The sequence below is a fragment of the Heptranchias perlo genome, chromosome 37 (genome assembly GCF_035084215.1).
Source record: "Heptranchias perlo isolate sHepPer1 chromosome 37, sHepPer1.hap1, whole genome shotgun sequence".
NCBI lineage: Eukaryota > Metazoa > Chordata > Chondrichthyes > Hexanchiformes > Hexanchidae > Heptranchias > Heptranchias perlo.
This window is the reverse complement of record NC_090361.1, coordinates 12322500-12350254: the sequence shown is the minus strand read 5'-3', so window position 1 is coordinate 12350254 and position 27755 is coordinate 12322500. Positions and strand designations below refer to the sequence as shown.

At 46.4% G+C, this 27755-nt stretch overlaps 1 protein-coding gene across 1 annotated transcript in view; it reads right to left on the bottom strand.

Moving 5' to 3' along the window:
* LOC137304250 (adhesion G protein-coupled receptor E5-like) overlaps positions 1-27755 on the bottom strand; it is a 59429-nt gene that overhangs the window by 6460 nt on the left and 25214 nt on the right. Inside the window, exons 5-13 of the mRNA XM_067972804.1 lie at positions 19347-19524; positions 13505-13621; positions 11781-11962; positions 8516-8686; positions 6329-6529; positions 4609-4829; positions 3649-3715; positions 2599-2690; positions 347-515 (exon numbers count right to left, since the gene is read on the bottom strand). Coding sequence (XP_067828905.1) covers positions 347-515; positions 2599-2690; positions 3649-3715; positions 4609-4829; positions 6329-6529; positions 8516-8686; positions 11781-11962; positions 13505-13621; positions 19347-19524 — 1398 coding nt within the window. The remainder of the gene's footprint in view (positions 1-346; positions 516-2598; positions 2691-3648; positions 3716-4608; positions 4830-6328; positions 6530-8515; positions 8687-11780; positions 11963-13504; positions 13622-19346; positions 19525-27755) is intronic.

Genomic DNA, 27755 nt, shown 5'->3' with positions numbered 1-27755 from the left:
AGTCTCAGGATAAGGGGTCGGCCATTTAGGACTGAGATGAGGAGGAATTTCTTCACTCAGAGGGTTGTGAATCTTTGGAATTCTCTATCCCAGCGGGCTGTGGATGCTGAGTCGTTGAGTATCTTCAAGGCTGAGATAGATAGATTTTTGGAATCTAAGGGAATCAAGGGATATGGTGATAAGGTGGGAAAGTGGAGTTGAGGTCGAAGATCAGCCATGATCTTAGTGAATGGCAGAGCAGGCTCGAGGGGCCGTATGGCCTACTCCTGCTCCTATTTCTTATGTTCTTATAGGAGGAAGAATTCGGTTTGGTTTTACTTATGGATGTCTTTTAATGAATCCTTACCTGCTTGTTTAGGAGGCAGTGCAGGATGAAGATGAAAAACCCCTGGAAGCTGTTGATTGCGGTGAATATGTAAGACATCACGATAGTTTCCTCTGTGAAATACAACGTACCAAAGATCCAAGTGCAACCCAAGAGAATGAGCTGAGCAATCGCGGTACAGGTGAATGATCTGCGGAAAGGAATTGTACTGTTAAAAATATTTGCGAGTCGTTGCAAATTGTTTCTCCTCTCTCGCTCCGGCACAGCTCTCCGAGATTAAAGAGTGAGCTGCATTCATCGCCCCAAAGCTGGGGAGGGCAAATATCCACTAGGGATCTCCCCGCTACCGTGTTTGGACATTGAGTGAGGACAGGACTAGGCCCGAAGGGTAATCTCCGCACTTGGACTCGTCTTCCAACACTCTCTGCCTCACTCGGGTCAACTGTAACCCAATAAGAATCGTCAGGAGAGAATGAAAAAAAAATTAGCAAAAGTTATTAAAAATGGAGATCAGTGATCAAAAATGGCATCAGAATAATGCCGGAGGCTTCGAGGGTTAAATTATGCGGACAGGTTAACTTGTCTTAAACTTGACTTCTAGTCCCTTGAGTATACAAGATCGAGGGGTGATCTGATTGAGTTGCTTAAAACGTTAAAAGGATTCGATAGGAGAAATTATTTCCTCTGGTTGGGGGGAATTAAGAACGAGGCGACATAATCTTAAAATTAGAGCTAGGCCATTTAGGGGGGCAATCACTTTTTCACACAAATGGTAGTGGAAATCTGGAACTCTTTCCCCGAAAGGCAGTGGATGCTGGGGTAAAATTGGAGCTTTTAAAACTGAGATTGATAAATTTTTGTTAGGTAGGGGTATCAAGGGATATCAAGCAAAGGCAGGAAAATGGAGTTGAGGGACAGATACATGATCTAATTGAACGGCGGAGCAGGCCCGAGTGGCTGAATGGCCTACTCCTATTCCTAAGTTCCGAATCTTACACACAGAAGCAGTTACTTTTTGTTTCTCAAAATCAGGTATCAGGTAGATTAGAACGAATGTAGAAACAGGTTCTATCATAGAGCCATAGAACAAATGGGTTTCTCATGGATATTATTTTCCAACATTTCTTCTCCTTTGGCCCCTCGTCTCCTGAAGGCACTGACTCATGGTGGAGGGCAATGTCACAGGCCCTGTTGGCCCTCCATTGCCTCCTCTAAATGAGCTGAGATAACTATAGTCAGCGGGCTTTTTGACTGAAGGGGAGACACGCAGCCAAAACCAATCCTGTCCATACCTAATGTCCACACACAAGTTTTCCCAGCAGGGGCATTGGAGAAGAACCAGGAATGGAAACCCAAGATTATTTTTCTCCCCTCACAGGAAGATTTGTAGCACTCGATCTGCTGCCTTGGCTGAACTGACTCAAACCCAAGGTCTTCTGGTCTGGTTGTCCCAGTAACTTGGTTTTACCTGCAAGGCTATTAGGAGAACCAACTGAAAGGTTTTGAAATGAAGGGACAGTGGATTTTTTTTATCTCGGGATGTGGGCGTCGCTGGCAAGCCCGGCATTTATTGCCCATCTCTAGTTGCCCTGTACAATTGAGTGGCTTACTAGGCCACTTTAGAAGGTAATTAAGAGTCAGCCACGTTGGTGTGGGACTGGAGTCACATATAGGACAGACCGGGTAAGGACGGCAGGTTTCCTTCCCGAACAGCAACAATAACTTGCATTTATATAGCACCTTTAACGTAGTAAAATGTGCTTCACAGGAACTTTGTCAAACAATATTTGACACCGAGCCATAAAAGGAGATATTCGGACAGGTGACCAAAAGCTTGGTCAAAAAGGTAGATTTTAAGGAGCGTCTTAAAGGAGGAGAAAGAGGTGGAGAGGTTTAGGGAGGGAATTCCAGAGCTTGGGGCCTAGGCAGCTGAAGGCACGGCCGCCAATGGTGGAGCGATGAAAATCGGGGATGCGCAAGAGGCCAGAATTGGAGGAGCGCAGAGATCTCGGAGGGTTGTAGGGTTGGAGGAGGTTACAGAGATAGGGAGGGGGCGAGGCCAGAGAGGGATTTGGAAACAAGGATGAGAATGTTAAAATCGAGGCGTTGCCGGGCCGGGAGCCGATGTAGGTCAGCGAGCACAAAGGATGATGGGTGAACGGGACAGCTTCATGGTCATCATTCACCATTCATTCAATGATAGTTTTTTTCACTGAGGTAGAAAGAGAAAGGCTAAAGAATGAAAGTAGATTAAATTAAAAAATTAGCTTTACCTCACTTTCTTAAAGTGCGGCACGTCGGTACTGAGCATTGAAAATTTATCAATCAACTTCCACACAGTAATGATGAAGAAAATTGTATTCAGCTGCAAATTAAAAACAATTAATTAGGTGTCAATAATGGAGAACAGAAAAGCTATTGCTCACTAATTAAAGAAAAACTTGCATTTATATAGCGCCTTTCAAAACCTCGGGACGTCCCAAAGCGATTTACAGCCAATGAAGTACTTTTTGAAGTGTAGTCATTGTTGTAATGTAGGAAATGCAGCAGCCAATTTGTGCACAGCAAGATCCCACAAACGGCAACGAGATAAATGACCAGATAACTTGTTTTTAGTGATATTGGTTGAGGGATAAATATTGGCCAGGACACCGGGGAGAACTCCCCTGCTCTTTTTTTTATATAGTGCCCTGGGATCTTTCAATTACACTGTTTAAAAGGCAGGTGTGACCCTAACTGGACTTTTTTTCTCCTTTTTATTCAGAGGCCTAGGTGAAGGGTCAAAGCCCTTAAGCACGCCACCAAGATTGAAAAAAGTAGGGGAGCAGAGGAGATAGTACCAGTACTATTGGTTAGATGATGGCAAGTTTGGGCTTTTAAGGCCTGTAAGGAGGGGAAGAAGATTGAGAGAGGTAAGGTGTTCGATACTCCTGGAAATGAATTACAGCCAGTCCTGGAAACACACTACTTCAACACCATGAAGGGAGGTCATGTGAGGTCACATAGTTGCAGCTTGGATTGAATTAAAGAGGAAAAATGAGAACAGCACTGGCCATTGGTCAAACAGAGAGGCAGCACAGACTGCAACAGAGAGAGAGGTTAGAGGTGACAGAGGCCTATCAGACAACAAGCTTGTCTTGAATCCTGACTAGGAGTGTGAGGGAGGGGCTTGAGGAGCCTCCCAGATATGGGAGCAGGACTCAGGTTGTAAGCAGGCTTCACAGAGCATTACGATTCACCAGACTGTAATTGGCCTTATAAACCGTTGCTATGAATGGAATGAATGGCAGTTTATGTCACCCTGTTGGTTGTTATGAACTTACCCCAATGATTGTGCAGACTGGCCCCATGAAAGCCCAGATAAATCCAGATTTGAGCGTTATCCAGCAGCTTGAAAGGAAAGAAGTTTCAAGTCAGTCTAACTATACAAGGTGGATATTCATTGCAGTATTTAGTTACAGTGCAAAGCTCCTGGTTGTACTACTTCATATAACTACACATAATAACATCAGTTTACCTGCTTCAGAGGGGACTGGAATTTTTTCCTACTGTCCCTGTCAGTTTCCGGGGCATTGTCTCATCCAAGAGCACAGACCAAAGGTCAAACCTGCAGCTGTTATGGGCACATCTGGCATTCCCTGGTCGGTATGGGCACATTGGGCACTGCCTGGTCTATATGGCTACACTGGGCAGTGCCTGGTGCATATGGTCCAACTGGGACTGGTCAGTACCTGGTCTGTATGGTTACACTGGGCAGTGCCTTTACCAACTAAGCCATTGGCATTAGTTGTTCTCCCAGGGCCAACGCAGAGTAAATGCAGCAGGTCACTATATGCCAAGGACCTGTCAGATGGCAATATAGACGTTCCGATTTACAATTAAATGACTCTGGTGTTAGAAAAACGCAATACTGACATGAACATGGTGCAAATTCATAAATCAGGAATTGCACCTTTGCTGGTACCTGCGTTTTCTCTCTCACCATCTTGGTGCCCTTACAGTTAAAGAAACAAAAGTTTAATAAAACACAGAGGACAACTGCATCTGGAGCCAGTTTTCCAACACTGTATCATCAGTCAAAGGTCAAAGCTCACCGGTGTGATTGGAAGAGTTCATCTCAAATGTGTTGTGGGAACTCTCCAACAACTTAATTTAACACTTGTGAACTTTCTATTTTCAAATCATTTAGTAATTTATAGAAGCATAAATAATAGAAGTATCTTTGTTGAAGACATTGTTTAAATAACAGGTACTGTACTCATGTATGGATATCTCATACTTACTAAGTTTCTGATCCGTAAGCATTGATATTGGTTGCTGCTGTGATTATAACAATGAGGAGAGGCGACCCGTAGCCAAACAGATACATGTATTTGCGTCGAAGGCTTCGTGAGTGGAAGACCTTCACCACCATGAGGTAAAGCTGGACACCTTCCAGAAGCATCCAGGCAAAGCACGCCAGGAACAGGTAATGCAGGGCAATGGCTATGGCCTTACACACAATCTGAAAGAATCACATATCGCAAAGATACGGTAACATGTACATCATCAATTGGGATTCACGCAGACCAAAAGATCCCTTGTTTTGATTCCTGCTGAGTTACTGTTCTCAGCTGACAAGCAGTAGACTGCGCAAGGATCGTTTGGCCTGTTGTACCTTTTCAACTGGCCATTCTTCATCTCTGGGCCTGGACGGTGTGTGTGGACAGCTTTGTGCCCGTGACGGGCCAATCCTGATCCCGCCCTCACCAGGATTCTGTTGCCGCCCCGCAAATCCGTGCCCGTCTTTGCAACAACTCCATGCTTGAATCTCTCCAATTAGGTTTCCATCCCCTGCCACAGCGCTGAAACATCCCATAATGACATCCCATGTGACTGTGACCATGGTGCACTATCCCTCCTCATTCTTCCCCCTCAGTACTGCACTGAAGTATCAGACCAGACTACATGTTCACCTCTCAGCGAACTCATAATCTTCTGGCAGAAGGTAAGAGTGCTACTCACTGAGGCTAGGGTGACACTTTATTAGTGCTGGGAATGGCACTCAAAGTGGCAGCATCCAGTATTCCCTGGTCAGCTGTGGCATGGTAAGTTACAAGGTAGAGCTCCCCGTGCACTGACCCAATGAGATGCCTCCCCATTGCACAAGCGTGACATTTTTCCATCGTACATACCCTCCCGACCACTCTGACGTTTCTCTGAGTGAGATTATCAATTTAGTTCCAAACTAGAAGCAGTTTCGTGCTATGGTTTCATGGGCACTAGGGCCTTTACCAGAACTGCCCCAAAATTTGTTACAGCAGCAGTAAGACCAGGCTGCTGCATGTGTATTAAGAAAGAAAGAAATAAGTTGCGTTTATATAGCACCTTTAATGACCTCAGGACGTCCCAAAGCACTTTACAACCAATTAAGCACTTTTGAAGTGTAGTCACTGTTGTAATGTAGGAAATGTGGCAGCTAATTTGCTCACAGCATGATTCCACAAACAGCATCGGGATAAATGACCAGATAATTATTTTTTAGTGATGTTGGTTGAGGGATGAATGTTGGCCAGGACACCGGGGAGAACTCCCCTGCTCTTCTTCAAAATTGTAAACAATTTTACAACACCAAGTTATAGTCCAACATTTCCACACCATTCTACCTGAGGAAGGAGGAAGCCTCCGAAAGCTTGTGGAATTTAAAATAAATTTGTTGGACTATAACTTGGTGTTGTAAAATTGTTTACAATTGTCAACCCCAGTCCATCACCGGCATCTCCACATCATGGCTTCTTCAAAATGGCACCATGGGATCCTACACATCCATTGGAGAGGACAGACAGGGCTTCAGTTTAAAGTCTGAAGGACGGCACCTCTGACAGTGCAGCACCCCCTCAGTACTGCATCTGGAAGTGTCAGCCTAGATTTTGTGCTCAATTCTCTGGAGTGGGGTTTGAACCCACAACCTGCTAATTCAGGGGTGACCATTACATTACTTGCTGTAAAGAGTTGCCGACTTACCGTGTTATCACTTTTCTGGAAGTCCATAACGAACAGGATTTCTGCCAGGAAAAGACTCAGGCACAGGTGTGTGTGGATAGTGATTCTAATGTTTTGAATCGAGCAGCAGAAGAAGAAGACGATGAGACAAAGCAGGAGACAAACCAATGACACTGTTATTCCAATATAAGTGATGTATTGCAAATTCTTTTCATGGGCCACCTGGGTAAGGAAGAGCAAAGAACAATACATTGAAATATACAGAAATCCAACCTCACTGTGCTCCGCGAGTTTCTCCGGTGAGCAATTGAGTCACGCAGTCCAGGTAGGCCCCAGGTTTGATTCCCAGCCTGTGTTCAGTGGAAGGCAAGCTACAGTTGACTGTAGAGGTGCCCCATTGTTTGGCGAGGAGAAAGTTAGGCAGACTCCTCAGTCTTCATCACTAACCAGCGTTCCCTGCCAGAAGTTCATGCATATGTTTGGATATTGGGTGAAGGAAGGATCGGGTCAGGCTGGTCTGTGAGGCTCTCACATGATGGAATGTTCTGCTTATACGCACTGTTTCGAATCCTACATGGCCATTTGAGTGAGGGGCTGAAGGACACTCTGAAATCATACCCCAGCAAGGAGTCAACGCATTGAGACATTAAACTCCTGATACAAATTCCCCTCCGAGTCACACACCATTCCTATTCCTACTTGGACATACATCCCGGCTTGGAAATATATCGGCCGTTCCTTCATCGTCGCTGGGTCAAAATCCTGGAACTCCCTCCTTAACAGCACTGTGGGAGAACCTTCACCACACGGACTGCAACAGTTCAAGAAGAAGGCCCACCACCACCTTCTCAAGGGGCAACTAGGGATGGGCAATAAATGCCGGCCTTGCCGGTGACGCCCATGTCTCAAGAATGAATAAAAATAAACTTTACAGTGACGCTTATCCTTCACTGTGTGGAAAGCATCTCACCATCTTGTACTTATTCTTTTTGCAGGGTTTCAAATCTATGGAACTCCCTCTCCCCCTCTGTCTTCCATTCCTCCTCGAACTTACAGCTTTTAGGACTTAAACTTGGCACATCTTACCAATACTTTCTGACTTACCCCATCTTTTACTCTTTTCAAGCTTGGGCATTAAGGGCAGAAAAGGTGTCCCATATGATAGTAGATTGTCGTATCCAGCAAAACTTGGTCCTGCAATGGGAACACAAAGCCACTACTGGACGACAACCATCAGCGTAATGGGGGGGGAGGACACCTGATGATATAGAGAATTGTGATGAGGGCTCCAACATTTTCCTACAACCAGGGATCTTCAGTCTTTGAAGAGCTATTCAGCTGCTCCCCTGCAGTAAGAGTCACGCTGAACGTCTCTCCAACATCTTGTAGGGGGGCATCACAATCAAGTTCGATCCTGTTCTCACCGAACACCCACACATGCACCAGATGTTACACTGACTGATTTTCCCCTTCCTGGCCCATGGGTTACACTGGCCTGGTGTAGAGCTCCATACCACTGCCCGATCTAGGGCTAGACCGGCCCATCGTACTTCAGGACAGTGCCCGTACACTGCTTAACCTTCTGCCAAGGCCCTATACAAACTAAAATCGTTGCTGCCCGGAATCAGAAATGTCAACTTAAATATCTCTCGAATCTGAAAGATAATGAAATATGGTGGATTTACCTTCCGCCAATCAGCTATGTTAGAGAAAAAGTGGACGAGCCCATGAAATGGCCTTCGATTGGTGGAAACAATATATCCCATAATGCCCTATATCATCACTCAGTGAGTTCTCTCTGGTGTCCTGGCCAATATTTATTCCTTAACAAATATCACTGAACTAAATTATCCGGTCATTATCACATTGCTACTTGTGGGAGCTTGCTGTGCGCAAATTGGCTACCACGTTTCCTACATTACAACAGTGACTACACTTCGAAAGTACTTCATTGGGTGTAAAGCACTTTGGGACGCCCTGAGATCATAAAAGGCGCTATATAAATGCAAGTTCTCTCTTTCTTCTTCATAACTAGCAACACAGGAACAGGAGTAGGCCATTCAGACCTTTGATCCTGCTCCTGACCCTCGACTCCATTTACCTGCCTTAGCCCCGTGTCCCTTGATACCCTCCAAGGTGTTCTGTCTGAGGCCTACTCTTCCATTTAGCAGACACCAAAGAGACATTTTACCCAAATATAGATTGTACCGGGATCGGATTTTGTGTCATCAGCACAGCAAAGCTGGTCAGATGTGTGCAACTGCAGATCGTCTGATTCTCTTTGGATAATATCACTGTGCACCCGTCAGACAGCCAACCCGTCTCATTTGTGGTACTTGTCCAGTAGACGCACAACGCATTTTGCCTCAACTCTTTCTTCTATATAAAAAAAGGGAGCAAAGTTACTTTGGGTAATTAACTCTGAAACATTTTTATATTGCAATCATAGAATTACATAGAATTTCACATTACAGAAACAGGCCATTCGGCCCAACTGGTCTATGCCGGTGTTTATGCTCCACACGAGCCTCTTCTCACCCTACTTCATCTCACCCTATCAACATATCCTTCTATTCCTGTCTCCCTCATGTACTTATCTAGCTTCTCCTTAAATCTATATTAAGAACATAAGAAATATGGAGCAGGAGTAGGCCAATCGGCCCCTCGAGCCTGCTCTGCCATTCAATAAGATCATGGCTGATCTGATCCTAACCTCAAATCTAAAGAACACAAGAAGTAGGAGCAGGACCCGGCCACTCAGCCCCTGGGCCTGCTCCGCCACCCATAGGGCCTTGACCGATCCGAACTCAGCTTCATGTCCAATTTCCTGCCCGCTCCCCGTAACCCCTAATTCCCTTTACTTCTAGGAAACTGTCTATTTCTGTTTTAAATTTATTTAATGATGTAGCTTCCACAACTTCCTGGGGCAGCAAATTCCACAGACCCACCACCCTCTGAGTGAAGAAGTTTCTCCTCATCTCAGTTTTGAAAGAGCAGCCCCTTATTCTAAGATTATGCCCCCTAGTTCTAGTTTCACCCATCCTTGGGAACATCCTTACCGCATCCACCCGATCAAGCCCCTTCTTCATTATTATAGATTATTCTCTTAAAATCTATAATATTCACCATAACTACTCCATGTGGTAGCGAATTCCACATTCTCACCACTCTCTAGGTAAATTGGTTCTATTGATACAGAAACTACAGTTTGTTCTGCCAATCAAATAAAGCAGGCAAATTGCAGCCATCTAAATACTAGAGGCCCGGATTTTAACTCCCCCCCCCCCCCTGGGGGCCTGGCAGAAACCAGTTGAGGGTTGATTAAAATGGAGTCGGGGGACATACACATACATTTTCCCAGCTGTATCTGACCGACTGCAATTTTAAAGGCCAAACCTGTCGGGAGCCAGATCGAGGGCCAGAAGAGGCCCAGGCAAGTTAAGCTTTCTTGTAAATGTTTAGGTTTCCATGCAGGCCAGATGGAGCAGGAGTGCACGTCCGGGCCTCACAAGGAGACTTTGGGCCTTCCTTGACCCGGGCACAGCAGAGGTAGCACCATGAGCAATTTCAATCCTCGCAACGAAGAAGTCCAGGAGCTCTTCACACTTGATGTTTGAGGTGAGGTTGAAAGGGATGGAGGAGAGGGTTTTGAGGCGCCTTGCCTACCAAGAAGATTTGGGATAGTCTATGGTTCTGGTTGAAGACAACAATGCATCAAACTACTTGATATTGCAACATAAGAACAGGAGTTGGCCGTATAAATTGCAAATGTTACACCCTTTGTTCAAAAAAGGATGTAAAGATAAACCCGGCAACTACAGGCCAGTCAGTTTAACCTCGGTGGTGGGGAAACTTTTAGAAACAATAATCTGCGACAAAATTAATAGTCACTTGGACAAGTGTGGATTAATAATGGAAAGCCAGCACGGATTTGTTAATGGGAAATCGTGTTTGACTAACTTGATTGAGTTTTTGATGAGGTAGCAGAGAGGCTTGATGAGGACGATGCAGTTGATGTTGTGTATATGGATTTGCAAAAGGCATTTGATAAAGTGCCACATAATAGACTTGTCAATAAAATTGAAGCCCATGGAATAAAACTGGCAGTGGCAGCATGGATACGAAATTGGCTAAGTGACAGGAAACAGAGAGTAGTGATGAACGGCTGTTTTTCGGACTGGAGGGAGGTATACAGTGATGTTCACCAGGGGTCAGTACTGGGACCACTGCTTTTCTTGATATATATTAATGACTTGGACTTGGGTGTACAGGGCACAATTTCAAAATTTGCAGATGACACAAAACTTGGAAGTGTAGTGAACAGTGAGGAGGACAGTGATAGACTTCAAGAGGACATAGAAAGGCTGGTGGAATGGGGGGACACGTGGCAGATGAAATTTAACGCTGAGAAGTGTGAAGTGATTTTGGTAGGAAGAACGAGGAGAGGTGGTACAATTCTAAAGGAGGTGCAGGAACAGAGAGACCTGGGGGTATATTTACACAGGCTGTTGAAGGTGGCAGGGCAGGTTGAGAAAGCATACAGGATCCTGGGCTTTATAAATAGAGGCATAGAGTACAAAAGTGAGGCTGTTATGTTGAACCTTTAGAAAACACTGGTTCGACCACAATTGCAGTATTGTGAACAATTCCGGGCACCGCACTTTAGGAAAGATGTGAAGGCCTTAGAGAGGGTGCAGAAAAGATTTACTAGAATGGTTCCAGGGATGAGAGACCTCAGTTACATGGATAGACTGGAGAAGCTGGGATTGATGGGCCGAATGGCCTCCTTCTGTGCCGTAACCATTCTGTGATTCTGTGATATGGTCAAGCAAGAACTGCTGATGGACGGCTTGGCCAATTGTGCACCAAGTACGCTTCAATTTATGCCCCTCAGACTTGTCTTGAGGGGCAGTCCATGCTGGGGGAACAACAAGGGGGATTGTTTTGCTGGGGACAGCAGCATCAAAGATAGAGGTCAATATTTATTCCAGGGATTTCGGCAACACTGGCAAAGTAGTATTCCTGATGGCATTAAGAGTCAACCAAATAGTGTGGGATAGGAGTCACATATAGGCCAGAGCAGGTGGGGTGTATCTAATCTGCGCTGTAGCTGATCTGGGTGTGTTTGATGGGACAGTGTAGAAGGAGCTTTACTCTGTATCTAACCCCTGCTCTACCTGCCCTGGGAGTGTTTGATGTGACAGTGTAGAGGGAGATTTACACTGTATCTAACCCATGCTCTACCTGCACTCGCAGTGTTTGATAGGACAGTGTAGAGGGATCTTTACTCTGTATCTAACCCATGCTGTACCTACAGTGGGTGTTTTTGCTGCTGACATTAAGTATTGAAATGCAAAGTGTTCCATTCTCCAACATTGACATTTCTCACCTTGATGACATCAAAAAACTCACATAAAATCATACAAGCAGAACGATGGCGTTAATACACATTGAACCACACAAAGTAACCAACCTCACTCAGTGCGAATTTGAGGACAATTGGAGAGGGAAGATTCTCTGTCTTCTGGTTACTGACGGTGACTGTCACCACGTCAGAAAGCAACTTGGGTTTTTGTTCATATTTCCCTGCTAAGAAATCCGCATCCATTCCAGATTCCGAGCCCTTGAGGACGATGCAGGTAATGGAAGCAATTCCTGCACACGGGGTGGGTATTACAAATATGAAAGGGGAAGGCATTAACAAAAGTAATCAACATCAGTTCCCACGGTGGTACAGGAGTCAAAGCCCAAGGGGCGCGAGTTAAAAATTAGGAGCAAGGCGGGGAGTCAGCGGGATCTTTGTCACCATAAAGGTGATTGAGTTGCGGAATAAGTCAACAGGGAAGTACAATGTCAAAGGGCTCAAGAGATAGCCGGAGAGAGAAAGAATTGAGGGAATTGGCAGAGAAGTGGACAGGTGCAAAAAAATGGGAAGGCCTTATTTCTCCTATTAACCTTTTCCTGTTCCTAAAATTCCTTCTGTTTCTATTTGTTGAGCAGATGATATATTTTTCTAACAACTCGTTGGTAAAAATAAAAGCCGGTAATGTGGACATTGTTGTTCCTCAGCAATTGCACATGTGGAACCAAAGTTCTGCAGAACCTTTCCAGGGGGAGGAAGTGGACCAGAGAAGGGCGGACGACAACCTGCCGCTTTGACAGGAACCTAGGAATGTCGGAATGTTCGAATGTAGGAACCTAGGAACGTAGGAATGTAGGAACTTAGGAACGTAGGAAGCTAGGAAGGTAGGAACATAGGAAGCTAGGAACTTAGGAACATAGGAACTTAAGAAACTAGGAAATTAGGAACTTAGGAACGTAAGAACTTAGGAACCTAGGCACGTAGGAACTTAGGAACCAAGGAACCGAGGAACGTAGGAAGCTAGGAATGTAGCAACATAGGAACTTAGGAATGTATGAACCTAGGAACTTAGGAACTTAGGAACATAGGAACCAAGGGACCGGGGAACTTAGGAACTTAGGAATATAGGAACCTAGGAACGTAGGAAGGTAGGAACCTAGGAACTTAGGAATGTAAGATCCTAGGAACATAAGAACCTTCGAACGTAGGAACTTAGGAAGGTAGAAACGTAGGAACGTAGGAACATAGGTCCTGAGACCTTCCTGGTCTGTACGGCTCAGTGATAAAGGCCAGGAATTTCCTCAGGAGATTCTCCCGATCGGCTGCTGTAACATCAGCGGAAGATTGACAGAAGCCCCAGATAAGCCACATAACGGCTACGTTACATAGAATTATATAGTATTTATAGCGCAGAAAGGCCATTCGGCCCAACAGATCTATGCTGGCGCTAATGCTCCACACGAGCCTCCTCTCAGCCTATATCATCTCACTCTATCAGCAAATCCTTCTATTCCTTTCTCCCTCATTTGTTTATCTAGCTACCCCTTAAATGCATCTATGCTATTTGCCTCAATTACTCCTTGTGGTAGCGAGTTCCACATTCTCACCACTCTTTGGGTAAAGAAGTTTCTCCTCAATTCCTTACTGGATTTATTAGCGACTATCCTTTTTTTTTATGGCCCCTTGTTTTGGACTCCCCCACGAGTGGAAACATCCAAGGAAGAACTTTTGAAGTTACAGGGGTGGGTGGGCTGCAATCGGGAGAACCCCCTCTCCCCCGAGGGAGGAGGCTTTACCTACAGACATCCAACATTTAAAGCAGAAGCCAATATTACCAGAGGGATCTTCTCCTGCAATCGCTTCCCAGGACAACTCGACCTTGACATTGGTGATCGAAAAGTTTGCTTTTTCATCCAGTGGAATATGTCCGTGAAATGCTTGAACAGCGATTTCTAGAAAGCAGAATCAGACAGATGTGTGGCTTTTACACAGAAACACATAGAAGTTACAACATGGAAACAGGCCATTCGGCCCAAACCAGTCCGTGTCGGTGTTTACACTCCACCCAAGTAAACAGTTCTAATCACATTTACTGACACTAATCCCAATTCCTCTTTATCTCCTTTTCCTTCACCTACTGACCCATTCTAAACTTGAATGTTGACATGGTTTATGCCTCAACCATGAACCCTGGAAGTGAATTCCACAAACCCCACAACTCTCTGAGTGAAGAAGTTTCTCCTGCCCTCTGATCTAAATCTCTTACTTTTAATCTTGTATCCTTGTTTCTAAACCCCTCAGCTCCTGTATATTATCTTTTTTGATGCAAAATAAAGAAAAGATAAAGAAAGATCTTGCATTTATGTAGCGCCTTTCATGACCTCAGGACGTTCCAAAGCATTTTACAACTAATGAATACTTTTGAAGTATAATGTAGGAAACACGGCAGCCAATTTGCACAAAGTCCCACAAACAGCAATGAGATAAATGACCAGATAATCTGTTTTTTAGTGATATTGGTTGAGGGATAAATATTGGCTCAGGACATCGGGGAGAACTCCCCTGCTCTTCTTCGAAATATTGCCATGGGATCTTTTCCATCCAAACAAGAGGGCAGACGGGGCCTCGGTTTAACATCTCATCCAAAAGACGGCATCTCCGACAGTGCGGCACTCCCTCAGTACGGCATTGTAGCGTCAGCCTGGATTTTGTGCTCAAGTCTCTGGAGTGGGAATGGAACCACATGACTCAGGGACCAAAGTGTAACCAACTGAGCCACGGCTGATTCTAAAATCATTATAATAAAATAAACAAAAGGTCTAATTAAACTAATATGCTTAATAACAAACAGGAAAAACACCTAGAGATGATTCAACAATTAAATTATATTATCAGCGTCTAGGAGGCAATGTTTTTTTTTGGTTGATAGTCACTCCTGTGAAGCACCTTGGGGCGTTATATTACGTTAAAGGCGCTATATAAATGCAAGTTGTTTTTGTTGTTGTATACCCCGCGGTGCCCACCGGTCGCGGGAGGCCCCCAGCGTACCAGGTGGCCACCCGGGCACGGACAAAACCGCGGAAGAGAGAGGCAGGCATCCAGAGTGACCCATCCCCCCCTCACTCCCCCTAAATCCGTCCTTCATCTGGACATAATTGGGAGGGAGGCAGATTTTACTCTTTAGCAACATTCTGAAGCTATGTTGATCTTTGTGTATAAAGGCCTTGTGTTTGGTGGGTGTCGTGACTGGGGAACATTCCTCACAGTCTAATGGGCTGGGGTTTCCCAGAATCAATCCAAAATCAAAAACACTTGAACATTCACTTTCTCTGAGTGCCAAAGTCTTTCTTTTCCCCTCAAGTCCTTTCAATGACCCTTCCCGACAAACACAATTTACAACGAGTACCAAAAGAACTAAAACAATTCTCAAATTTCCAAATGAGCAGCACCGCTTATAGAATCATAGAATCTCACAGGACAGAAATAGGCCATTCGGCCCGCTGTGCCTGTGCCGGCTCTTTGAAAGAGCTGTCCAATTAGCCCCACTCGCCCCTGCTCTTTCCCCGTAGCCCTGCTATTTTTTCCTTTTGAAGTATTTATCCAATTCCCTTTTGAAACTTACTATTGAATCTGCTTCCACCACCCTTTCAGGCAATGCATTGCCGATCATAACAACTCGCTGTGTTAAAAAAAAACGTCCTCATCTCCTCCCTGGTTCTTTCGCCAATTATCTTAAATCTGTGCGCTCTGGCTATCGACTCTCTTGCCAGTGGAAACAGTTTCTCCCTCTATCAAAACCTATTATAATTTTGAAACTCTCTATCAAATCTCCTCTTAATCTTCTCTGCTCTAAGGAGGACAACCCCAGCATTTCTAGTCTCTCCATGGAACAGAAGTCCCTCATCCCTGGTACCATTCTAGTAAATCTCCTCTGCACCCTCTCCAAGGCCTTCACATCCTTCCTAAAGTGTGGTTCCCAGAAGTGGACACAATACTCCAGCTGAGGCCTAACCAGTGATTTATAAAGGTTTAGCATAACTTCCTTGCTTTTGTATTCTATGCCTCTATTTATAAAACCAAGGATCCCGTATGCTTTTTTAACAGCCTTCTCAACTTGATTTGTGTATGTGCACCCCCAGGTCTCTCTGTTCCTGCACCCCCTTTAAAATTATACCATTTAGTTTGTATTTCCTCTCCTCATTCTTCATTAATAAGTTAAACCTCCTCATTTCGATCTCAGTGTTCAGACTCCTCACTTGATTGCTCTAGCAGACTGAAGCCAGCTAGCATATTCTGTACAGGCTGAAATCCAACCAATATTCAGGATTAATAGGCCAATTTTGATTGTGCTTTTCTCTCCCCCTTCACTCCTCTGTTTTGATGCCTTTGATGAATCCAGTTATCAAGACCAAGAAACGATTCCACAAATACAGGGGGTTAACGAGGGACAAATGTATTGACGAACCTACCGAACTCCTCAAACCAGCTGGCCGGCTGAATACGTCATAGGCCATGCCTTTGTAATTCACTCCTGTGGTAATAGCAAACGGGCAGGGCCATTTGCCTGATATAGGCGGCTGGCCTTGTTAATCGCGGACAGTATAAGTGGCGGGGGCTAAGAATGCCTGTTTTAGGCATTCACCCGGGACACCTACAAAATGGATCCCGCAAATTTGGCAGTGGAACCAACACCTGTGCAGATTGGGCGCAGGCCGTTCCACTGCTAAATTGCTCTGATTTGTGCCCGTTTTACGCCCAATAAATAGGCACAAGCCATACCAATTTCTATCCCGATGCGTCTTGATTTCAACACAGTGAGGATGGAGGGAGGGGGAAGAGTCTGTAATGGCGGGGGAGGCGGGGGTTATTTGCAGTTTAGGACAGGGAGGTGGGAAGTTGAGAGATGTACTGACCTTAGAAATAACAATGATGAAGATTAATTTGTACAAGCACCACAAAAATATTTCGATTAATAGATTAATATGTGATTGTAACTTTAAAATGCATTGTGTATTTATTTGTATGTGGGAACATTGTAGCAATTTTGAAATATGTCAGTCTCTATTCAGTTCCAGTAAACAGCACAAACTGGCTCTCATTCAAAAAATAAATTAGCAATCAAGCTCAGAGAGGCTGCAACATTTTTGGTGAGGGGAATGGAAAAATGTCATGTCAGTGGAACACTCTTCTGAGGTCGGGGCTGACAAATATTGTTGGGTCAGTGTAGAGGGAGCTTTACTCTGTATCTAACCCGTGCTGTACCTGTCCTGAGAGTGTTTGATGGGACAGTGTAGAGGGAGCTTTGCTCTGTATCTAACCCGTGCTGTACCTGACCTGAGAGTGTTTGATGGGACAATGTAGAGGGAGCTTTGCTCTGTATCTAACCCGTGCTGTACCTGCCCTGGTACAGAATAAAAATCGGGAGAGATGTAAAACGGGCTGTCGACTCATAATTGCCCTTTTTACACAATCGCTCAAAGCCGAGATCTAACCCACTGTGTGGAAATTCTCCCCCATAATCCACTGCGACCCTCCAGTGCAGTACTGAGGGAGTGCTGCACTGTCGGAGGGTCAGTACTGAGGGAGTGCTGCACTGTCGGAGGGCCTGTACTGAGGGAGTGCTGCACTGTCGGAGGGCCTGTACTGAGGGAGTGCTGTACTGTCGAAGGGCCAGTACTGAGGGAGTGCTGATAGTCGGAGGGCCAGTACTGAGGGAGTGCTGCACTGTCGGAGGGCCAGTACTGAGGGAGTGCTGCACTGTCGGAGGGCCAGTACTGAGGGAGTGCTGCACTGTCGGAGGGCCAGTACTGAGGGAGTGCTGCACTGTCGGAGGGCCAGTACTGAGGGAGTGCTGCACTGTCGGAGGGCCAGTACTGAGGGAGTGCTGCACTGTCGGAGGGCCAGTACTGAGTGAGTGCTGCACTGTCGGAGGGCCAGTACTGAGGGAGTGCTGCACTGTCGGAGGGTCAGTACTGAGGGAGTGCTGCACTGTCGGAGGGCCAGTACTGAGGGAGTGCTGCACTGTCGGAGGGTCAGTACTGAGGGAGTGCTGCACTGTCGGAGGGTCAGTACTGAGGGAGTGCTGCACTGTCGGAGGGTCAGTACTGAGGGAGTGCTGCACTGTCGGAGGGCCAGTACTGAGGGAGTGCTGCACTGTCGGAGGGCCAGTACTGAGGGAGTGCTGATAGTCGGAGGGTCAGTACTGAGGGAGTGCTGCACTGTCGGAGGGCCAGTACTGAGGGAGTGCTGCACTGTCGGAGGGTCAGTACTGAGGGAGTGCTGCACTGTCGGAGGGTCAGTACTGAGGGAGTGCTGCTCTGTCGGAGGGTCAGTACTGAGGGAGTGCTGCTCTGTCGGAGGGTCAGTACTGAGGGAGTGCTGCTCTGTCGGAGGATCAGTACTGAGGGAGTGCTGCACTGTCGGAGGGCCAGTACTGAGGGAGTGCTGCACTGTCGGAGGGTCAGTACTGAGGGAGTGCTGCACTGTCGGAGGGTCAGTACTGAGGGAGTGCTGCACTGTCGGAGGGTCAGTACTGAGGGAGTGCTGCACTGTCGGAGGGTCAGTACTGAGGGAGTGCTGCACTGTCGGAGGGCCTGTACTGAGGGAGTGCTGATAGTCGGAATTGTTGTCTTTGGATGAGATGTTAAACTGATCAGGTGGATGTGAAAGATCGAATGGCTTTATTGGAAGAAGAACAAGGAGCTGTCTGGCAAAACATTTACCCCTCAACCAACTCAACCAAAACAGATGAACTGGTCATTTATCTCATTGCTGTTTGTGGGATCTTGCTGTGCTCAACTTGCCCACTGCATTTGCCAACATTACAACAGTGACTTCATTAGCTGTGAAGTGTTTTGGGAAGTCCTGAGGACGTGAAAGGCAGCAAATAAATACAAGTCCTCTCTCTTTTTCATTTTGATATGTAACTTCTTTACGTCAATCCTGCCACAATATGGGGCCGGATTTTGCTGTGAAGATAACGGTAAGGCTAACAGCGCTCACCGTTATGCGCAAATCGAACAGTAACTTGGCGAGCGCACACGCGCAGTTAAACGTGACAGTCCGGACGTTGCTGTCTAAGATGCGCTGCCCCTCCGTAAGCTGCACGAAAACAACACCTCGCCGTTTGGCTTCCCGTATTGAACGGCGTGAAGTTCCTGTACTGGTGCCGTAGATACGGACTAAACTCGCCACAAAAAGGTTAGTGCTTGTCCATTCCAGTCGAAGCACCGTTTTAACAATGGGGTCAGTCTTAATTAGTGCCAAACAATGTCTTTGGCACTGAAAATTAACTTTTACAAGTGTGGAGTCTCGTTCCTTCAGCTTTTAATTATTGTTGGAGATTTTTTTAATAAAAATGTGACTAACATTTCTTTTTAACTTTTTCTTTCTGTCCCTTTTCTCTGTCTCTTAATCCAATCATTCTTTCCCTCTCTTTGTTCCACTTGCTGTACCAGATTTGATATTGAATTCACTGTACTAACTCCTATTCCCAGTCTGACTCTGCGCTGCTCTGCGCTGTTTGGACGTCCCGCTGGCTCGCTGTGCAAAATCCCCACGGAAAGTCCGCGGGCGAGTGCAAGTCTATCTAACGGCTGGTGTCGTCCGTTCACCGCTCACAGCAAAATCCGGCCCATGATCTTTTTTCCCATCCTTTTCAGGTGTACATGACATTACCTATGTTGCCTGACGATATCTTTACTTGCCCCTGGTTCACAATATTGGCCGTGAAATTCTTTACGATATTTTGCATGTTCTCCAGATTGGCAGCGATGTCTTTATAGTGCTTGTTTTTACTTTCGCCGGCAGATGGGGCCTTAACGAATGAAATTGAGTCTATAACTCTGATAACATTCTGTTGGCAAAGAATGAGTTTGATTAGTGAACTATTTCAGTTTTACCTGGCCTGCTTTTTGTTCCATGTCAGTTTTTATCTCTCCCCTGCCTCCTGAAGGGCTGGTGGGCAATAGTTCCGCAGACACTGGTCGCCATCCAGCATCGTGCCCAAGTGGTCTTTCTTCTTCCAGAAGCCTTGACGATGAGCATTCACTGGCTATTCCACCCATCATGGTATCACAGCCAAACCCAATCCTATCCTCGACCAACGTTCAAATAAACCCACTTTCACCGGGGTTATTGGATCCCTGCCTTAGACCATCTGCTGCCGAAACTCTCATCCGTCTTGTTGTTACCTCTAGACTCGACTAACCCTAATGCTGTCCTAGCCTGCCTCCCATCTTCCACCCTCCATAAACTTCAGCTCATCCAAAACCCCGTTGCCCGTATCCTAACTCGCACCAAGTCCCGTTCCACCCAACACCCCTGACCTACATTGCCTCCCATTCCACCAATGCCTCGATTTTAAAATTCTCATCCTTGTGTTCAAATCCCTATATGGCATCACCCATCCCTATCTCTGTAACCTCCTCAAGCCCTACGAACCTCTGAGATCTCTGCTTCCTCCAGTTCTGGCCTGTTGCACATCCCCGATTTTAATCGCTCCACCGTTGGCGGCTGTGCCTTCAGCTGCCTAAACCTCTCCGCCCCTCTCTACCTCTCTCTCCTCCTTTAGGATGTTCCTTAAAACCTACCTCTTTGACCAAACTTTTGGTCACCTGTCCTAATGTCTCCTTTTTTTGGCCCAGTGTCAGTTTTTGTTTGATTATGCTCCTGTGAAGCGTCTATAGATGTTTTACTATGTTAAAGGCATTATATAAATGCAAGTTTGTTTAAGGGCATCTGTGGCAATCTATCATAACGATAACACACTGCTTCTGGGAGAGGAGAGAAGCAAATTGGAGAACAAAACAAGTTGAACGTAAGATCAATAAAAAAACACTCAGCAGGTCAGGCAACATCTGAGGAGAGAGAAACAGTTAACGTCTCAAATCGATGACCTTTCATCAGAACAGCACAAGATGAATTGATTAGTGGATGGGGTAGAGGTGTTCGTTGTTTTACGTCAGTCCTGAGATAGAGTTGAGAGTTCGTGTTCCCGGGGTAGAGCTACACATGGCAGCAGCGCCCTCTGGGAACTTGGATGCGGAGGTGAACGCGCCTGATTTGTGCCCTGCCTTATTTCTCACTCATTGCAGTTGGAAAGTCATGCAAGCCATGAATCAGATGTACTGACCTCCGTGCCCAAACTCCCAGACTACAGGAAGCATTTGTTTACAAACCTTACTGATTGAAGAATCTACGCCAGTATTTCCACAGCAATGCAGCTGGGGTTTGGACCGGATTTTTTTTGACTGTGCTGTAAGGATATGGTACAGATATTGTTCATGTACTGGTAGATCTCCCATGATATTGTTCACAGTGAGTTGGAGCATGTGCTGTTTTATAATAAGAGCATTATGCCATATAATACACAATGTTGAACCATCTGTGTTAGATCATTCCTTGTACAGATTTGAAAAGCTAGAGACAGGAATACGTCTGACAATTAACTCCATTTATTGTTCTTTCAAAACATTCATCTTAAGACTACATACACAGCAGTACACGCTGAGCTACGTCTAGAAACTCAGGTATAAAGAACGCCCTGAGAATCATGAGCAATTGCCTATCCAAAGCCGTTCATGTTACTTCACCTTGAAGGTAGTTAAGTTGCTAACTGAGCTTCAGTGAGTTGTATTCTTGTAGGACAAATGTGGGTATCATACGTCATCGCTCCCTAAGAGCTCATGGTGTAGGGGGTAACATATTAGCATGGATAAAGGATTGGTTAGCCAACAGGAAACAGAGAGTAGGCATAAATGGGTCATTTTCAGGTTGGCCAAGATGTAACGAGTGGAATGCCACAGGGGATCAGTGTTTGGGCCTCAACTATTTACAATCTATATCAATGACTTGGATGAAGGGACCGAATGTACGGTTGCTAAATTTGCAGATGGCACAAAGGTAGGTCGGAATGTAAGTTGTGAAGAGGACATAAGGGGCTCAATTTTGCAGGGAAGTAGCGGGTGAGATGGGGGCGGGGTGGGGGGGGCTTCGAAAATCGGGGAAAATCCCGATTGGTTTCGGAACCCGGCTCCAACCCGCAGACTTCCGGATTCCCCACTCACGCGTCTGGACAATCAAAGCCGGTGGGATGATACTTTACACAGTTGTTCAGATAGTTTAAGTGCTGTGGGAAACACTCCATGTTCTAACAGACGTGTTTCAGCCAGCAGCCAGTTACACATTCAAATGCTTGTTTGACAGATGGGGAGAACATATCACTTATTGCAGCAGGGCACTCAGTTCTTTCAGACAAACCTTTGGCTGTGAGATCTTTGAGTTTTCACTGAAAATTCTTACATTCCACTCAAAATTCTTCTGTTCACACATATTTAACTACTTTTCGGACCCCCTCAAACTCACACCGTCAGGATGGGGGGGCGCCATGGCTGCATTCACAACTACATCCGAGGACGAGCAACATCACCAGCCTCGCCAGGCACGCTGTCCACCTCCGCCACGTGGAGCTCCACAACACAGTGCTGCGCCACAGGCACCTGCACAAGAGCACGGAGGGCAACAACAGAGAGAGTGATGTCCCAGGAGGCACTTCCCTCGCCACAGGGTCTCAGTTTCCTGGACCTCTCTGAGGAGCAGTGCATACGGAGGCTCAGAGGCAGTTGCCAGGTAGTCGCAAGTATCTGCAGCCTCCTTCATGCCGAGCTGCTCCTGGCTGGGCCGAGCAGCATCTCCTTACCTGTTGCTGTCAAAGTCACCACTGCCCTCAACTTCTTCGCCTCCGGATCATTCCAGGGGGCCACCTGGGACATCGCCGGGGTCTCTCAGTCGTCTGCACGTAAGTGCATAAGGCAGGTCACCGACGGCTTGTTTCGCAGGGCCTTGCAGTACGTCAACCTCAGCCAGATGGAGGGGGAAATGGGATTCCGCTCTGTGGCTGGCTTCCGAAAGGTGCAGGGTGCAATCGATTGCACCCATATAGCAATCCGAGCACCTCCACACGAGCCAGGACTGTTCATCAAGAGGAAGGGCTATCACTGCATCAGCTCGTTTGTGATCACTGCAAAAGATTCCTTCACGTGTGCGCCAGATTCCCTGGCAGCTGCCATGATTCCTTCATCCTGAGGGAATCCAACATCCCGCCCCTCTCCCACGCACTGAACACCCTTAAGGGCTGGCTCCTCGGGGACAAGGGATACCCCCTGCACACGTGGCTCATGACATCCCTGAGGAACCCCATCACCGAGCAACAGCGTCGATATGACGACAGCCACATCACTACCAGGTCTACAATTAAGCATGTTATAGGGCTGCTCAAGATGCGATTTAGCCTCGATCGTTCTGGGGGAGTGCTTCAATACGCACCAGACAGAGCGGGATGCATTATAGTCGTGTGTTGTGCCCTGCACAACATGGCACAACGGAGAGGGGTGCCACTTGAGGAGGCCCCATCCACATCTGCCACCTACTTTGAGGAGGATGAGGAGGTGAAGGAGGAGGAGGAGGAGGAGCAGGAATAACCCATGGGCAGAGCAGTGGCTCACCCGGCTGCTTGTGAGGCCAGGGAGTCACTGATATGTAAACAGTTCTCCTAACAACAGGAAGTGTGAAGAGTCCAGTCCTCAGACCACCTGGAAAGAGCAGCGGCCACACCAGGCGCCTCCCCCGCACAAAATAGTCCTGCAGCAACACATACACCCACTGTAGAGTGACCCAATGGGTGGCATCAAGTGTCGCCATTCATGGTGAACCTCATGAAAGGGCCCTATCACAAAAGCCAGTCAAGAATGGCCAAGATGTGGCAGTAGTGGTGTGAATCATAATATTTAATGTGATTTTAACAAAAAGCAAACATAAATAAAAAACATGACCAACCGTCAAACACCCTGTGCATCCCCTTCGTGCTTACAAAACCTTCGCCTTTCTCTTCCGACCACTTCTCCGTGGTGCAAACCCTGTGCTTGCAGCAGAGGTAGTGGCAGGTTGCTCATGTTCATGCCCTGACCGATTAGATGCTTTGGGCCGATGCCCTCTGGGTATTGGTGCCCGTGAGGGTCCCTCCGAAGACTGCTCCACCTGCAGCTGTGCAGGGGCAGACTCGGCCACCTGGAGAGGAGGCAGCATTGCGGGTACTGGTTGAGAGGGGGGCAATGGGTGAGACATGGGGGCGCTTTGAGTGGCGTCCCCACTTCCATGTCCCCTTTCGCCATCATCCCTCCCCTGGGCCAGGCCCATACCACTCCTATCACTCTGCTGGACAACAGTTTGGAGGACATGTGTGATGCCTTGTAAGGCCAGTGCTAGTGTATCTGCCTGCCTTTTTAAGGCGGCAGAATGTTATTAACCCTGAGTCCAATTGTCCGTTGTCAGGGCCTGAATGGACTCATTTGTGAGCTGTGCTTGAAGCTCAATGGAGGCTAGCCTTCCCTCCTTCGCAGACATTCCCTCACTTACCCATGACACTATCTCAGACAGTTGCTCACGTCCCTGCAACACTATCTCAGAGATTCCCTCATGTCCCTGTGACACTATCTCAGAGATTCTCTCATGTCCCTGTGACACTATCTCAGAGAGTTGCTCACGTCCTTGCGACACTATCTCAGAGATTCCCACACTTACCCACGACACTATCTCAGAGATGCCCTCACGTCCCTGTGACACTATCTCAGAGATTCCCTCCAGTACCTGGGCCACCATTCCACTCATGCAGGAGTTGGACTCCTCCATCCTCTGTGCTATTGTGGAGAGTGCGCATGGCACCTGTTCCAGTATCTCACAAATGTGCTGCTGCCCCTCGATCATTCTCATTTTAAAGGACAGCCCTCAGGGTTCCACATCTGTGTCCAGCTGAGCAGAGCCTGGAGAGGAGTGCTCTCACCGACGCGGACTCTCCACAGCTGCCCCTTCCACCAATGTCTGCTCGTGCTCTCATGTGTGTGGTAACTCACCAGGCGCCAACCCAACGAACTGAGGACTAGGACCCACCGACGTGTGAGCCATGACGTTGGATGAGGATTGGGTTGAGTGGTAGTGGTGGGGTGACTAATGCTGAGGTGAGGAAATGCTGAGGAAGTGCAGGTAATTGGATATGAGGAGTGATGTGATGGAGTAGTGCTGGCAGTGCAGAATGAGTTGGGCGGGGTGGTAGTGATGTGGAACACGGAATGCAGGAGAATCAATAACTGTACTCACTTTTGCTGACCTAGTTAGGTCATTGAAACACTTCCTGCACTGGATCCAGGTGCGGGAGATGTTGCTGCTGCTGGTGACCTCCTCTGCCACCTCGAGCCAGATCTTCTTGGTGGCAGAGGCAGGCCACTTCCTCCCGTCCTCCTGCTAAAACACATCCCTCCTCCTCCTCACCCCATCCAGTAGCACCTGGAGCGAAGCATCACTGAATCTTGGAGCAGCCTTGCCCCTGTGCTGCTCCATTGCGGTGTGTGAGTGTTTACTCCAGGAAAAGCCATTGGAGCAATGACCCTTTAAGTAGAGCTCCTCCAGCTGACGGCCTGTGATGCGGGTGCGCAGTCCGCCCGCTGCGCGGCTTTCGGACGGCAAACCCGGAAGCCACGTTAAGTGGCACCAATTGAATTGCGATCGGGTGGGAAACCAAAGGACATTTTTTATTTGTCGGGTTATCCGTGTGCCCATTCACCCCCCCGCTGCCACCCCACATCCACTCTAATATCGGGGCCTAGGAGTCTTCAAAGGGATATAGATAGGTTGAGTGAGTGGGCAAAAATTTGGCAGATGGAGTATAATTTGGGAAAATGTGAACTTGTCCACTTTGGCAGGAGGAATAGAAAAGCAGTACATTATTTAAATAGAGAGAGATTGCAGGACTCTGAGGTACAGAGGGATCTGGGTGTCCCAGTACATGAATCACAAAAAGTTAGTATGCAGGTACAGCAAGTGATTAGGAAGGCAAATGGAATGTTGTCATTTATTGCAAGGGGAATGGAATATAAAAGTAGAGATGTTTTGCTACAGTTGTACAGGGCATTGGTGAGACCACATCTAGAATACTGTGTGCAGTTTTGGTCTCCTTATTTAAGAAAGGACATAATTGCTTTAGAGGTGGTTCAGAGAAGGTTCACTCGACTGATTCCTGGGATGAGGGGGTTTTCTTATGAGGAAAGGTTGGACAAGTTGGGCCTGTATACATTGGAGTTTAGAAGAATGAGAGGTGATCTTATTGAAACATATAAGATCCTGAGGGGACTTGAAGGGGTAGATGCTGAGAGGATGATTCCCCTTGTGGGAGAGACTAGAACTAGGGGCCACAGTTTAAAAATAAGGCGTCTCCCATTTAAGACGGAGATGAGGAGAAATTTTTTCTCTCAGAGGGTCGTGAGTCTGTGGAACTCCCTTCCCCAGAGAGCGGTGGAGGCAGGGTCATTGAATATTTTTAAGGCTGAGTTAGATAGATTCCTGATTAACAAGGGAGTCAAAGGTTATAGTAGGTAGATGGGAAAGTAGGGTTGAGGTCACAATCAGATCAGCCATGATCTTATCAAATGGCAGAGCAGGCTCGAGGGGCCGAATGGCCGACTCCTGCTCTTAATTCGTATGATCATATGTACCTCACTGTGTATATCCTGTTGACACATGTACTGACCTCCGTGCCGAAACTCATGGACTACAGGGGTGCTGTAGCAAAGTTATGGGTATGGTAGCATAGTGGTTATGTTACTAGGTTAGTAATCCAGTGACCTGGACTAATAATCCACAAAGACATAAGTCCAAATCCTACCATAGCAGCTGTGGAATTTAAATTCAGTTAATTAATTAAAAATCTGGAATAAAAACTGGTATCAGTAATGGTGAGCATAGAACTACCAGGTTGTTATAAAAACGCACCTGGTTCACTCATGTCCTTTAGGGGAGGAAACCTACTGAATTTATCTGGTCTGGCCTATATGTGACTCCAGACCCACAGCAATGTGGTTGATTCTTAACTGCCCTCTGAAATAACCTAGCAAGTGGTTCAAGAAGGCAGCTCCCCACCACCTTCTCAAGGGCAATTAGGGATGGGCAATAAATGCCGGCCTTGCCAGCGACACCCACTTCCCATGAATGAATGAAAAAAACACAACTGCTATCATTTAATTTATTCGCTGTTGCTCTTAGTTGTGTATATCTTTGATGTCTTATCTCTTCCGATCTTTACTGCAAAGAAACATAGTCTTTTATCTATACTGCTAATGGAAATTCTTATTTCACACTGCTGTGCTAAAAGCCTCTCAGGTCCAACAATGGTGTCTTTTAACCTAACAACTCCAGCTCAATATTATCTAATTCTATATAATGCCAATTAGATTATTCTACTTAATAATCTAAACGTGCCTATCTGTATAATTTAGAGGTCGTCTTAAAACCTTCACTCGGGTAAAATTTATATAGAGTGCTTTTTTAACAGAGCGCTGTTCCTTTTAAATGATGACGCGATGTACTTTTTTAAAAGAGTTTGCATAAGTGTGTGTACATCAGAGAGACTGCTGGTTTTACATCCGTTATCACTTTAGCTTCGGGCTCTTTAACTTCAGAAAGAACATTAAAGCTGAAAAGACAGTGTCTTTCCTCATTGTAATTGAATTCTTCTTTTAAAACTCATCACTGAATTTTGAAGCAAAAAGCCACTAATTTTCTCACCTGACTATCACCTTTATGTTGACAGTTAAAAAATGTAGACAACAACAACGACGTGCATTTATATAGCGCCTTTAACATCGTAAAATGTCCCGACGGGCTTCACAGGATCGTTATCAAACAAAATTTGACAACGTAAGGAGATATTAGGACAGGTGACCAAAAGCTTGGTCAAAGAGGTAGGTTTTAAGGCGTGTCTTAAAGGAGAGAGAGGTAGAGAGATGGAGAGGTTTAGGGAGGGAATTCCAGAGCTTAGGGGCTTGGCAGCTGAAGGCACGGCCGCCAATGGTGGAGAGACAGAAATCCGAACTGATCTCTCTTTCCCTCTCTCTATGGCTCTCACACACTTTACTCTGTGATGTCCGTATTTCTCTGGTTGTGTGTCTGTTTCTTTTTCTGACTCTTTATCACTCTTTCTGTCTGTCCTTTCTTCTGTCTCCTTTACCTCCTGCGTATCTCCCAATGTGCCTGTATTAA